The 14,283-nt window shown below is 47.9% G+C and overlaps 2 protein-coding genes across 3 annotated transcripts in view; one reads left to right on the plus strand and one right to left on the minus strand.

Moving 5' to 3' along the window:
• E2F5 (E2F transcription factor 5) overlaps positions 1-6,574 on the plus strand; it is a 16,988-nt gene extending 10,414 nt beyond the window's left edge. The window contains exons 4-8 of the mRNA XM_019651622.1: positions 739-782; positions 1,681-1,745; positions 2,855-3,122; positions 4,816-4,863; positions 5,859-6,574. Of these exons, the coding sequence (XP_019507167.1) occupies positions 739-782; positions 1,681-1,745; positions 2,855-3,122; positions 4,816-4,863; positions 5,859-5,968 (535 nt within the window). The 3' untranslated portion in view covers positions 5,969-6,574. The remainder of the gene's footprint in view (positions 1-738; positions 783-1,680; positions 1,746-2,854; positions 3,123-4,815; positions 4,864-5,858) is intronic.
• On the minus strand, positions 6,555-10,429 carry RBIS (ribosomal biogenesis factor). 2 transcript variants are annotated; one of them, XM_019651646.1, is made up of 4 exons: positions 10,321-10,429; positions 8,640-8,756; positions 6,986-7,102; positions 6,555-6,688 (listed from the first exon to the last, which is right to left on the minus strand). In XM_019651646.1, the coding sequence occupies exons 2-4, from the start codon at positions 8,751-8,753 to the stop codon at positions 6,617-6,619; spliced, it is 303 nt and encodes a 100-aa protein (XP_019507191.1). In that variant the 5' UTR covers positions 8,754-8,756; positions 10,321-10,429; the 3' UTR covers positions 6,555-6,616. The 2 variants fall into 2 exon arrangements, with proteins under 2 accessions (XP_019507191.1, XP_019507192.1); XM_019651647.1 differs by lacking the exon at positions 10,321-10,429 and adding an exon at positions 10,045-10,145.
• Positions 10,430-14,283: the final 3,854 nt, after the last annotated feature.

A 14,283-nucleotide genomic window follows, 5' to 3' on the forward strand; every position in this document is an offset into this window, starting at 1 on the left:
CTACGGGAGGGTGGGGTGCCTAGCATATCATATGGGGGCGGAAAAACGCGTGATCTACCGCATGTGCCTTAGTCACTGTGTTTTCTTAGAGAGAGGTGATGCTCTTGATTTGTGAACGTACCTGGACTCCTAGGGAGCTTTTAAACTGCGCCTTCTCTTGTCCCCCTCATGGACTTCGGACTAATGGATACGATTTATTTTTCATGTTGTCATTGGCGCACAAGTCCATGGTCTCGTGTGGTATTTCCTCTCTGTGGACCAGAGCTCCTTAAGGTTGGCAACGGGGGTTTTCAGACTGTGCCCTGTGGAGCCCCAAGATTCAAACCATTGAACCAGCTGGCCTTGGGCTTGGCTGCACGGCTCTCCGGACTCCGGCCCCTCCCAGTCCCCAGACATGGCCAAGAGGGTTCTCGGGGCGGGGGAGGTCTACGTGGCTGTAGCGTCCCTGTCCCCTGTCAGGATCCTTCCCCCCGAAGCCAAGGGTCCTCGGATGTCACAGAAATCAGAGTGGCTTCTTCTCAGAGCAGAGGACGGACCCTCCTCTGAGGGACCTTTATTTGATTGTCTTGACCTTTTCAGACTAAAGACTTCTTTTTTATCTGACCGTGTGTGACAGCCCCCCTCCGCCCCACACCTCCCACGCATTTGGTCATTTCGCTTATTTGGCCTCAGATGTATTCTCTCCCTGGAAATGCCTAGACCTTGATCAACGTTGTTCCTTAACTCTTACGACAGTACATTTTCCTATGTCACTCATGAGGACATCTGCAATTGCTTTAATGGTGAGTGCTGCTAGCACCTTTTTCTTGCGTCCCTCCTCTGATCAACCCGTCAGGTGTAGAGTGACCCAGAAGCCCCGCGCGCTCGCCCTGCGTCGTGATTCTCAGGAATGTGAATCGCTCGTCTCACTCTGCAGTGTGGAACCTCGTGCAGCCCCTGCTCGCCCCTTGAAATAACAGTATAATGTGTTAATAATGAAGAGGGCAGGACTGCGTTCCTGTAATTCTATATAGCACCAATAAAATGAAATGTTGCGTACGCATTTATATTTAATTACGCGTGACCTAGTAAAAGGGCAGCCTGTGTGATGCACATACAAAAACACCTGCCCAGTGGACTCTGATCCCCCCTGAGGCTGTTGGTGACATGTGTACCAGCGGTCCTACTCTGCGTTCTCCAAGGTTTGGGGAAGTATTCTTAATCTTCAGCAGAGACTGCTGTAGAGCTTGGTTGGCTTCCCAAGTAAACTCATTTAAGCTCAAGATTTCAGTGTGTCATACCTGACCTCTAGTGTCACCAGTCATTTAAGTAGTTTAAATTTGTCAAGTAAACAGTATTATTTTAATTGAAGCTAAAAGATTTCAAGAATCTCAGACTTGACATGAAACTGAGTGAAAGCAAAATTAACTTGAGCTGAATGTGTTGATAGAATAATAAATCTAACACTGAGTATTTACCCTGTTCTAAGATCTCCTAATACACTTCACGTCATTTATCTTCAGAACAAACCTACGCAGTTAGTTATATTGCCCCATTTTACAGAAATAAGAACCAAAGGCCGTGTCACCGAGCTTGGGGTTCGAACCCAAGCGTCCTGACGCCAGAGCCCACACTGGCCACTGTACTCTAGGATTCATAATATTTTCTCCAGTTTAAAAACCTTTAATTTTTTTTGTCTAGGTGATACACTCCTGGCCATTCAGGCCCCTTCGGGAACACAGCTGGAGGTGCCTATCCCGGAAATGGTATGTGCGATGACTTGTTAAGTGGGTCTGCTGTTTCAGGAGGGACCATGTATTTCCTGTAGCTGAAATGGGCTAATTGTATGGAAACACTTTCAAGGTGTCCATTTGAGAGTATCGTTACTGAAATTGTGTCTTCAGTACTTTGGTAAAATTGCAGATGTAACTGAATGAATCATTTAACATTTTACTTTTTAAATTTGATTTTATTTGAGCTAGAGGATATCAAATGTTTTTTTGGAATATTTAGTTCATTTTTATTTTGGGTAAGTTATCAAAATGGTTGATGTAGTCAATAATCTTAAAAAAATCACTTTGACTATAACTGATAGAACTGTCCTGACTGATGAAAAAGTTCAACTTAAATATCAACAATATCTTGCTTTAAATTAGATCTTTTTAAAAACATGGCTTATTGAGTCAAACATATTTATTGCCTCTGTGCCGTATGTGTGTGTGTGTGTTTATATCTATATATAGAGAGATATATATTTTTTTAATTTCATGATTGTAGTTTTCAAATTCAGAGTTCCTAAAACTGATTTGAAAGCTATATCAACCAAAAAGGGGGTAGAAAAGGATGACTGTTGTCAAGTTCCTCCTGCGCCGAGCTGTTCTAGAAGTCTGTATTTAGGCATCTATGTGATGGGCTCTGACGCCTTAGGGGTCACAGAAGTTTGTGAAACGCAGGGACTTGACCCTGGTGGCTCTGTAGGGAAAGGAGTTGTCTTTGTGCCGCCTGAACGGGATAGAGGAGTTTAGACTTGTGAAACGGTTGCCGTGTGAGACGGCGTGTTGGGATGACCACACCCACGCCCGGACGCGTCCACGCAGGGGGAGAGAGTATGGGGCGCCCACATGTCCGGTTGCCTTAAAAGTGGAAGGTTGCTAGGGCTCTAGTGCTGAGTCTTTGATGATCCGTATTTGAGAAGAGCTTACTGTTAGCGGCGAGTGGCTTAGAGCCCTCCCTATCCCGTACTGCTCTTAGCCGCTACTCTTCTGTGTTCACGTAATGCCTGTCTTTCCTGTGGATTTAGTTAGTCCCGAGTAGCTTTGCCTTATGTTTAACATTACTTCTGTTCATCTGCTTATTATACCCAATAACTGCAAAGGGTCAGAATGGACAAAAGAAATACCAGATCAATCTAAAGAGTCACTCGGGACCCATCCACGTGCTGCTCATCAATAAAGAGCCCAGCTCGGCGAAGCCCGTGGTTTTCCCTGTGCCCCCGCCTGACGACCTCACACAGCCTCCCTGCCAGCCCGCGACCCCGGCGGCTCCGCAGAAGGCCGGCGCAGCGCCCCCGAGCCTGCCCGAGCAGCTGGCCCCGGAGAGAAGCCCAGGCCTGCAGCAGACGGCCTGCCCGGACCTGCCTGCAGGTGGGTCCACCGCCTGCGCGGTGCAGAGCGCGGGGGCACGCGTGACCGCTGCAGGGCCCGAGCTGCAGGGCTTGTCGCATTTGCCGTTGTGGCGGGACTTGCTTATCTGATACGGGAGGCGCCTGTTGAGCGGAGTCTAGTGAACACTGTGCATTTAGCGTCTGCGTGCCCAGCCCTGGGACAGGTGTGATAAGGCACATCTAAACACAGCTCCTGGCTTCTTTATTGTTATGCAGTATTTGATTGTAATTATATATCTAAGTATTTTTATTACTGCAGATTTGTTTCTTAAGGTACGTATTTTTCACGCGCACACACACCCTGACTGTATATTCAGGAACATACCGGGGGTGGGGGGCAGAATGTGTGGTTAAGACCGTGGGTGGAAGCCGCGCAGGGGGACGGGGTTCAGGGGGCCGTGGGCCGTTTTCCCTGGGGCTCCATTTTCAGAAGTTAGTCCCATGTCCTTTGCCTGCCGCCCGCCCCTGCCCCCTTCCCGGTTGCTATTTGCACGGCAGCGTGTTATGTAGGTGTATTTGGAAGGACTCCTGAGACAGCCACACAGTGCCGCCTGCCGCCCCTCCCCGGTCTCCACCGCTGCGTTTTATCTGAAAGCCTCGTTGTACAGGGTCGATCAAGTCCCGGCTCCTTTTTAGGGAGCCTTGCCTCCCTGCACGGCTCCCCTGTGGGTGACAATAGCTCAAACTCTAAAAACGACGGCGGCGTTAGGGCCCCTCCTGGGTGTATGAACGTCGTTGCACCGCCTTTCCCGCCCGTCACACTGGGTCCCTGGCGAGCCCTCCCCGGTGCCAGAGCAGGGCTTGTGCGGGATGTCCCGTCCCCTGTGTCTCCTGTGTCCCCCGCCTTCCCCGGGGACTGCTCAGTGGTGACAGTCACGCCCTCCCGGGCGTCATGCTGCAGCTCCGTTTCCGCTCTGGGAGCCCACGGTGGTGGAGCGAGGCCGTGAAGGTCTGGCCGCGCGTGGAGTGTGCTTCCGCCTCCGCGTCATCCTGGGGGCCCTGGGGACGCGCAAGCGAGCGTGGGTCGTCTGGGGTAGACGGCCCGGCCTAACGCAGCATGTCGGCCCCGCTGAGCATCTGCATGCGGTTTCCTATTTGGAAGAAGTGAGGGAGGGATGTGGGGCCACATTAGCGAGGCCTTGGCTGTCAGGCCGACGTGGGGCTCAGCTGACACCAGGGCGGGTTTGTGGCCGGGCAGGGACACTAACGCGCCGCACGACGGGCGAGGTGCCCGGGAGCAGGAGGCCGCGGAGGCTGACGGCTGGACGTCTGCGGTCTGCGCCTCCGAGAGAACAGTAAGGCTGAGACGGGGTGATGACAGTGGGGTTAGAGAAATAACTAAACGAGTGACGTCTGCTGTGTGAGACGTGGGGGTGAAGTTACCAGGAGTGGAACGTGGGGTTGACGTTTCAAGGTTGCGGACTGGGAGAACTGTGGTCCCACAGACGTTAAAACCAGGGGCCGAGATGAGTGCTTTGGTCTGCACGTTGAGGTTGGAGGTTTAAAAGTAACGCCTGGCACAGAGCAGGTGCTCATGAAAACGGCCTCCCAGAAGTCCTAGTGCCTTAACTTTGTACTGTTAGCCAAGCTGATGTTTAATATGTACTGTGCCTTTTATTGCTAAAATCTATAAACAGAAGGGTAACAAAACTTTCTCCCATTTGTGTGTCCAGCAGCATCCATTAGTGGAGACATCATCGATGAGTTAATGTCGTCTGATGGTGAGTAGTTTAAAATTTCACTAACTGCCTTCACTGCACATCAGTAATGCTTCTCTAGAATTTGTAAGCGGCACGATTGAAAAGACTGAAGAAGCTATATGTTTTAACTGCTTAATGTACTATGACAATGCTTTAAAAATCTTTAATAACTGCAGTAAATCATAGTCCTCCTCTGGCATCTTATTGTGCCTGCATCTCGGGGGAGAAGACCCCATATGGGGGCAGTTACCCCTGCACTCAATAAACTTCTGAGCTTTGGCACACTAGCCCTTTTCACTCCTGAAGAATTGGGTGAAGAAGGGTAAAATAATACATAGAAGTCAACAGCAGGTAATCCGAAAACCCAGCTCTGTAACTTATCCCCACGGCCAATTTCCAGCTGCCAAGTTGAAGTCACTGAACTGTTGCTGACATTGACCGTGTCGTCATCTAACCTGAACTATGGCTACAATACTGCAACTACTTTACAGTAACTTCCTCGGCTTCACCTTCTGTGAGTTCTCAGGCTCTGAGTCCTGGCCCCTGATATGGCCGAGACCCATAGTGGCAGCTGTTAAATTAGCAAAGGGTACGATAACCACTTGGATTTGTGAAGTAGCAGACACCAGCAACAAATTTATCAACCTGTGTCTAATTTCCACTCTTTGCATAGTGGCTTATAAAGCAGATCAGAGAAAGTACTTTGACCCATGTTTTTGAATCATATTTCAATAGTGACAAGGTCAGCCAATAAAACTTTTAACCTCCTATTTATCAAGCTAATACCTATAATCAATAATGAATGCATAAATGGCCTTTTAAACAAGTCTTTCAAAATATACCCTAAACACAAGTCATTAATTTGATCATTACACTTCCCATTGTGTATTTTTTCATTCTTGTATAACAGGCAGCAGGATGTTAACTGGACGGAGTATCTGAGGGTGTTTTATATTAAACAGCGTTGCGCTTGTGGAGAAGCCATCGCTAACACCGAACTTGTGTTTTGCTTGCAGTGTTTCCTCTCTTACGGCTTTCTCCTACCCCAGCAGACGACTACAACTTTAATTTAGATGATAATGAAGGCGTTTGTGATCTCTTTGATGTCCAGATACTAAATTATTAGACTCCATGGAGACCCGGGACTGTTATCTACCTCTAACTGTGTAACATTTTAGACTTTTAATAACCTAAGTATTTAAAATAATGAATGTAACACCTTTTTAGTTCACTGATTCTGAAGTGTTCTTCCCTAATACTTTCTTTTTTTACTTCACAAAACTTCAACTGTAAAAACAAAGGGGAAAAATTGATTTAGTACCCCCCCCCCCCCCCCCCCGTAACTGCATTCTGGATTTCTTTCCACGTCTGAATCCTTGTGATTCTTCCTCTCAAGAGGAAAGTTAAAGTAGACTTAAGGTCGTCGAAAACAAGGCCGCTGGCCAAGGACTCTGCCTGTTTGTCTCGTGTTTTCACTGCCGCGGAGCTGTGCGCCCCCAGCATGAGCCCGCTCACTGCCACAGACGAAGGGTGTGAACAGGACTGTCCCCCTTCGGGGAACAGTGTGTGAAGTGCCTTCTGTTTCGCACTTTAACTTGATCACGTTTGGTTGACTTCTGACATTCCGCTTTCCTAGGTTATGGGAAAGATCTGTTTATGTAGTTCGTTTTTAAAATGTGCCAATGCCTGTACATTAACAAGATTTTTAAAAATAAAGTTGTATAAAACATTTTATTTATTTGTCTTTTGGGGGACTTGACACCTCACCAGCGTATTACAACTGAGCCATTAACTTTGTGGCCTCGTCCACATTAACTGCTTCGTTTTCATGACACTGCTGAGGAATCTGGAGGGAGAAAAGTACGAGACGGCATTTTGAAATTCAAATAACAATAGTGAACAACAATGACAAAGGTGAGCCATTGCCCAATTTAATTTCTAGTCAGCCCTTTTCAGCTAGAACGTTAAATTCTCCTTTTAGACTCCATGTTGCAGAGTCTGAACATGACCGAACTTACTGTACACACAGCACAGCCCCACGTACAGCAGACAGCCAAGCACTAAAATTATATTCAACTCACAGGCTTTGAAAATGTGGAGTTTAATTCATCAGCCATAACAAAAAGCAATGATTTCTACTCACCAGCGGTTTCTGCACAGGCTCAAGGGAGAGGCCTTTGGAGAAGTGGGTGAGCACCTTTTGGATATCGACAAAGGCTTTATTCATTCTATTAACTTTGTCATCATTCACAATGTTGATCTTTAAAAAAAGAAAGCAGTCATTTGTGATTGCATCGCTACTATGGATAAAAAATACATTCAACCTTAATGGAACCTTATTAAACCTAGAAATCTAAAAAAAGTAACTACCAATTTGTGGGGATGATTTACAGAAACTCTTAGTCTTATTGGGGCATTTGAGACGAGAAGTTCTAGTTTCTTATAAATAAGAATCATGTGGACACGCCCCATACGCTGACTTGACCGGTATGAGCAGGCGGAAGTGTGCATCATCTCACCTGAGACGAGCAACCTGCATCAGATGCCTTTAAGGTCCCGCTAACAGTACCTCTCTGAGCCTGTCCTCGACCTTGCCTTGATGGCAGCCCCTGGCAACCTCGGGACAGCGCCCCCGCAACCCCCTCTAGCATCTAAGCTGTGGGCGGTGGTCCTGTTCCTCGCTGCTGCTCCCAAACCACATTTCCCTCAAAACTGTCCCCGCGCACTCCTGACCAGGACGTTCGGACAGCCCTTTCCTCATCGCAGTCACCTGCCAACACTGTGACTACCTGCTCCTTTATGAAAGACCTCAAACCTCAGCTCGCTGACCCCTCTCATGCCTAACGTCACTGTTCAGTGGCTTCAACAAAAGTCTAACGCTGCGGCCTCGGACGGCTTCAGGTCCTCTGCAGGACCTCACTCCCTCCCTCCGCCGTCCCTGCCTGGACCTCGGCGGCCTCCGCACCGGCTCTGCCTGGCACAGGCTGCTCCCAGCGCGTCCCAGCTCCACACTGCTAGCCCCTCGCCATTCAGTGCCAGCTTTGGAGACGGCTCCGCGTAAAACTGTTCCCCCCCACACCCCCATCGTGCCACCCAGTTTTATTTCCTTTATAGCTTTTCCAAAGTCATAAAACTGCTCGATCAAAAAGCTTAACTCAGGTAGGTGACAAAAACTGAAAAATAAAATATTTTTCTATAGGCGAGTATGATAACTACTAAGTCCTGGGGAGCTGACCCCACCTACTACATAAACTTAAAAATGTTTCCTTGCAGAATTGACTTCATCTTGATGAAGTTTCCCAAATATTTTGAAGTAAGAACAAAGAACATAAACTCCTTTTCCAATTTTGCATTTAAGAAACAACATATTTTATCTTCATTTTACAGGTTTTTGTTTGCGTTCCATATTTTCAAAGAAATAAGAATTACTGAGGAGGAAAATGGGTGCTGACTGACATCCGTGTCGGCTCTGTTGAGAGGTTCTTGAATATATTTGAGTTCAGAGATAAGAGCTGGTTCTCGCTCCATGCTCTTTATGATGTCTATGTTCTCATAAACCTATAAAACTGTTACATGGCGCCTCACACATTTGCGGTTCATTTTCTTTTTGTACATTTGGATCAAGAAAGGGACGTTCCTTTCCTCCATTTTTTTAATCAAGTGTTTAAACATCCTCTTGCCTTCAGAGAAAAGGCTAAGACCCTGTTTTAAATAATAGCATTCAGTTTTCCCAGCAGCCCCACCATTGTGCTCTGCTTGTAAAATGCAAAGTCTGAGTGCTTACTGGTAATACTCACCTTCTTCAGGTTAGTGGTAACTGGCTTGGCTTTACTTTTAACCTTGAAGTGTTTTTGGCTGGCTATGTGAAATACGTTCCTGGGCTTGGGCCCACGCCGTTTGTTCTTGGCCATGGCCTAGGAAAGAAAGAAAAGGAGCTAAGGGAAGCTGCCCAGGCGTATGAGCTGTACATCAATTTACGTTTTTAGAATAAAGGTACCAACTGAAGCTAAGCAGTTCTGTCTTACTGCTGATGGTTCTTAAAGTGGCTGCGGGTATGGACTTCTCCCCATGTCTGTGCCCCTCCTGGGCTTTCTGCTGTGAAGAGGGCAGAGTAGGTCTGCAACTCTAATGCATGGCCAGCACCTGACAACGGAAACATCGCCGTCTGTCCTAGTTCAGTGCCACTGTGCCATTCTGTCCCTGTCACACACTAGGGCTGGCTCCTCGGCCTCCTGCCTCTTTCATTCCTTTTCTACTCGTCCCCCTTTCCTCCACATCAGTCCTCACTCCTGCACTTCCTACCTCCCCCCTCCCGTAAGTTACCGTCACGACCTTCCAACCAGCTCTGTGCATAGCTCTTGCTTGAACCTGTCCTATAGCCAAAGGCGCGCTCGCTTAGCCTGTAAGCTGCACCTTGGACACAGCTCTCAAATCTGTCTTGAACAATGCCCGTGAAAGCCAATTTTTAAAACATGAATAGGACCTATTGAGCTTTTACTATGTGTACAAGCTCTGTGCGAACAGTCTATGTGCTTCAACAAATTGACTCTCACAACAACACTTTGTGGGGAGGTCCTGTTTCCTCCCCATTTTACAGATTAAAAAAAAAACTGATACAAAGGGAAGGTGATGTGCCCACTGTCACACTTGGTAATCACAGAAGGGCGGGGCTCAAAGCCAGGCGGACGAGACCCAGAGCCCGACCTCGTGATGTGACGCGGCATCTCATGTATAAATAAAGATGCAGCACCGACACGATGCAGTGCCGCCTCGTTCAGGATCCAGTTCCAGTCCCCAGGGCGGCGTGGTTAGCTCCCGGGTCAGGTGACCGTCCCCCGGCCTTTGTAAATCAAGTTTTATTAGAACACGGCTGTGTCCCTTTGACTGCGAACTGCCTGGGGGCTTCCCTGCTGCCACTTCGGCCATCAAAGCCTGCGTGACCGTCGCCGTCGAGTCCTTTACAGAAAGGCGGCTTCCCCGGCTCGCGCCACCGGCGTCTCGGCCGGTCCCGCGCCGCGCTGCGTCATCCCTGCGGCGCTGGCGCGACACAGAAGCACCACGCCTGGCCCTGGGGTGCTGCTGGAACCCCCGATCTCGCGTCGGTCCGCCAGACGTGTCTCCTGGGACCCCTGCACCCACCCGGCCGGGGCGATGGCGCTCGGAAGACACCCTGCACGCTCTTCCTCTCGTCCCTGTGCTCACATGGCGTCTCTGGACCGAAATGACATCCTCAACGTTTAGCCTCTGGCAGCCGCTTAACGGACGGCAGCGCTTTTCTCCAACCACCACGTGGAAACGGATGAAAACACACTTGACTAAAAACGGGTCCCCTGCCGGGGGCTGAGGCCCACAGGCCGGCCGGCCTGCCCCCGAAGAGGGCGACGGACCCCAGCCCCCGGGCTGCTGCGGCGCGAGGCCCGCCCGTCCTGCCCCGGCCCCGAAACGTGCTGCCAGGCCGCGGGGAACGCTCCCACTCACCTCTCGCCAGACCTAGGCTACCACCACTCGTACAGCCGCCGCAGCTCCAGGAGACGCCACCAGCACGCGCAGGATCCAGGAAGTTCCGGGGTAGGCAGCCAATGAAACCGCCTCTCCCAGGCCGTGGTTCCGCCCACCGAGCGGAGCCCCGCCCACCGAGCGTAATGAACGTAGCAGGTTTCCGCCCCCTAATATAGTCCCGCCCACAGGACCCACTCCTAGCAGAGAACCGCTTCCGAATCACAGCGACGCCCCGCCCGCAGAGTTAAGCTCCGCCCATCACGGGAAGTCCCGCCCCCAGCATCCCGGGCTGGAGTGGGATTGCGGTGGTCCTGGGAGCTGGCTTGTCATCCAGCCAGGAAGACGCGAAACGCGCTGTCGCCCTCCGTCAGCTGCTTCGGCTGTGCCCTCGCACCTCGGGGCGGTGTCCGACGAGCGAGGAGCTGAAACGTTTTTCTCTGGGTGAAATGTTTTTCTCTTTCTTTTCGTTGCTTCAAAAAGACAGTTTCTGACAGCTTGGCGGGAGCACAGGAACATATAAAAATGTTGCCAGACAAGTATCAGGGAACTTAGAAAGCTTAGAAGAAACACGTTTGCCTTCCGGCTGTGAGTCTGTGTGTCTGTTTCCCAATTAAGACGCTCTGGGTTGAGTTTTCTAGGAAATTGACTCATTTCTTCCGAGAGGATTGCTGCGTTCCCGCGGTTTTCACAGGTGTCTCTACTTATTCTGTTGACGTCATAGGAAAAGCCAGCTTTCAAACAAACGTAAAGCACTGAGATCTTTACATATTATTTTATAATGAGAATGGAAATGGTTAACCCTTTGTGGTGAAGGAAAGAGGACTCATTTCCACAAGACGTAGGTCAGAGGCTTTCGCCGTTCCCTGTATCGTGTCTGTAATTCAAATACATGACTTGCATGTACGGTTGCTTGTCTCTCGGTTAGTCCACGCACTCTTCAGGGGCCGGGTCCCCTCCTCAGTCACGTTTGCGTTCCCACCCAGGATTCCGAATTTCCAGGGCACGGGAGGCGTGACATAAACATTCGCTGGATGACATTCCCTGAAGTGTAAAAAGCAGGCAATGGATTGGTCTATTAAAAATGACTTTAATGCTCTATCATCTTTAGCACAACTGAAAAATACCTAGAGGAACCCTTTTTGGTTTTTTGTTGTTGTTTTTTGTTGTTGTTGTTGTTGTTGTTGTTTTTATCTTCCTGTAGCTCCTTAAAGTGATAGGTGCTTGGCAAATGTTTTCAAGTTAAGGAAGCAGATTTTACCCAGAGTAATCCCCTGGCCAAATGCCTAGAAATCCTGAACCTGAACTAATAATCGTCAACAAAGGAGAGCTTGCATCTGAAATCATTGAAGGTTAAGAACGGTCAAGTACATATCACAAAGGCCATAAAATTATTCAAAGGGTACATGAAGTCCTTCCACATCTTTTATGATGCTTGGTTCAAATACAAGTAATGGTTAAAAATTACAGGAATTGTGAAATATTTAGCAGGTGCATGTTTAAAACTCAGAAACTTGGCAAAGGCATAGGAGGCAGTGTTTTACTACGTTAGGATTTGACACCCCAAATTTCAGCTCTGTTTAAAGCAAAGAAAGGAAGGGATACTGTGCTTTATAATTATCAAGTTTATTTGATAAGCAAACACTCAAGCTGTCTAAAGCTCAAGAATGATTTTGTTTTTCAGTTGAAATTGTTATGTGTAGTCTACCCAGACCAAAGTCTCCAGTTTTTTACTCCTTTCTGCGGTTTTATAAGAACCCTGTTATGCTGAAATTTGGCTAAAAATTACTATGATAAGTACAACCTAACATGCTGAGAACTCGAAGTCCCCACAAACATTTGGCCCCTTAAAAACTGGATAAATTATTAGAAATTGGGATGAGAGTAAACAGAACAAAAATGTGGAATGTAGGGTTTTAGCGATGTCTTCTTATCTGACCATAAGGGACAAAATGTGTGGCTCCAGTTTCTGAAAACTGTAATCTGAGATGTGACTTGAGAGTTGATTCACTGGAATTACCCTTTCAATTTTGGTCTGAGATTTCTCCTTCTGGCACGAAGCCGGGGTCATTGAGCAAGTCCTTTAGCCCCTTTGGGATTTAGTGCAATCTCTGGGGAGATCTCTCCTAGGCAGATTGCATTATGCAACCCCCACCTTAGGGTAACCTTAGGGATGGGAAGGTACAGAAATCCAAACCCCATATGGGGTCAGCTCTGTAAAATCAACACTTTCCGCAAGTTATGAAATGGTAAGACATTCCTGTGGTTAGTAAGCCCCAGCTGCACAAATCACTGGACGTGATCAAGGAAGGAAATGGGGTTCCACTGGCGAGCACCTTGGACTTGGGGCTCTGCAGACTGGGGGTGTGTCCCCCAGGTGTGGCTTGCCTCGCTAGGGAACTGAGGAATCTTGTTCTTCTCAGTTTCCTGCCCAGTAAAAATCACATGAAAAGAGCCTCTTGGGTTCACATTTAGACTTTCTAAGAAGACTACATGGAGAAAATGTTCCTCTCAGACAGTCTGTGCATGTGCCCTAATAAAACAGTATCAGTTCATACTTCGACTCTCCCTTAATCTGTTACTACACTCAACTGATATTTTTATGGTTGGAGTAATAACTTGCAGGTGCTGCTCATAACACAGTGACGCACTGAGAGGGGAGCCCAATAAGCATGCTTTGCTGCAAAGGAAGCTGGGGCTGGATGGAACTCGCTCCAGAGAAGTGGGGATGAGCTCCGTATCTGTGGTCAGGATCCCCGACTTGTCTGGTCAGCGTTAATCTGCTTTTACTTGTTTGTACTTGATGGCTGTGAACATGGAGACAGAGATTCCTTGGCGAGGAGAAGACCCACAAAGAGTGATAAAGGGTTATTCAACAAGTGAACGGATTCACTGATTTGAGCAAATAGACGATTTCTGTCCCTCCAACTTTTTTTGAAAAAAAATTCCAATGTACAGAAAATAAAATGTAAAAACAGTATCACCAGCTCACAAACATCCTTCAGCTCGACGCACCAGTTACTGACCGAGACACCTGAGATTCAGCCGCGGGCACCAATCAGTACTGCAGCACCTCGGCTTCAGCGGTTATCTCCTCGTCTGCCCAGAACGTATGTCATCACACCTGCGAAAATCACCGTCTTTTCACCAAGACCTGTCCCCAAAGCATCTATTCCAGCTTTTTCCCAGCGTAGGATCTGAGGGTTGCACATGGTGTTTGGTTTTTGCGTAACTTTTGTCTCTTAATCCTAAACTGTGTGAATATCCTGTCCCCCAGTAACCTTTCACCCAGAAGTTCTAACTCCCTTACTGATCCTTGTCTGAACCACATATTACATTAAAAAAATGGTTGTTTTAAAATTCTATCATTTCATCTGTTTTCAGTAGCTAGCATTGTCTCATAAAGAATCTCTCTCCCTCTGTCTCTCAACTCATGGATATATGGGGGGAAGGAGGTTATACTCTATTACAAATTTGCGTGGGGCCTCCTGCAAGCCAGCTCATGTGTGTGTTGTGTATCTGACATAATCTTATTAGTTTTTATAGGTTTGCTTTGTATTTTTTTAATTATTATTAGTTGTTTCAGGTGTATTTCTTATCTTTTTTTGTTTTTTGGTTTTTTGCTTTGTATTTTTTTTAAGACTTAATTTTTTTAAAGTGTCTTTAGGTTCACAGCAAAATTGAGAGGAAGGTACAGAGACCCCCATGTACCCCAATCCCCACACATGCAGTCTCCCCATTATCATCACCCCCCCAGTGGTACATTTATTAAAATAATGACCCTACACAGACACGTCATCATCCCGCAGAGCCCACAGTTTACACTGGGGTCACTCTTGGTGGTGGACATCCTGTGGGTTTGGACAGACGAATGACGACATGTCTCCACCATTATGGCATCACACAGAGTCGGCTCACTGCCCTAAACGTCCTCTGTGCCCCCCC

The sequence above is a fragment of the Hipposideros armiger genome, unplaced genomic scaffold (genome assembly GCF_001890085.2).
Source record: "Hipposideros armiger isolate ML-2016 unplaced genomic scaffold, ASM189008v1 scaffold_163, whole genome shotgun sequence".
Taxonomy (NCBI): Eukaryota; Metazoa; Chordata; class Mammalia; order Chiroptera; family Hipposideridae; genus Hipposideros; species Hipposideros armiger.

Bases quoted from the DNA above. Each gene is read 5' to 3' on its own strand.
- RBIS (XM_019651646.1), bottom strand. From the start codon at position 8,753: ATGGCCAAGAACAAACGGCGTGGGCCCAAGCCCAGGAACGTATTTCAC. The intron at 7,103-8,639 runs GTGAGTATTACC...CTTTTTTTAAAG, and splicing joins TTACCACTAACCTGAAGAAG to ATCAACATTGTGAATGATGA. The intron at 6,689-6,985 runs GTGAGTAGAAAT...TTCTCCCTCCAG, and splicing joins AGCCTGTGCAGAAACCGCTG to ATTCCTCAGCAGTGTCATGA.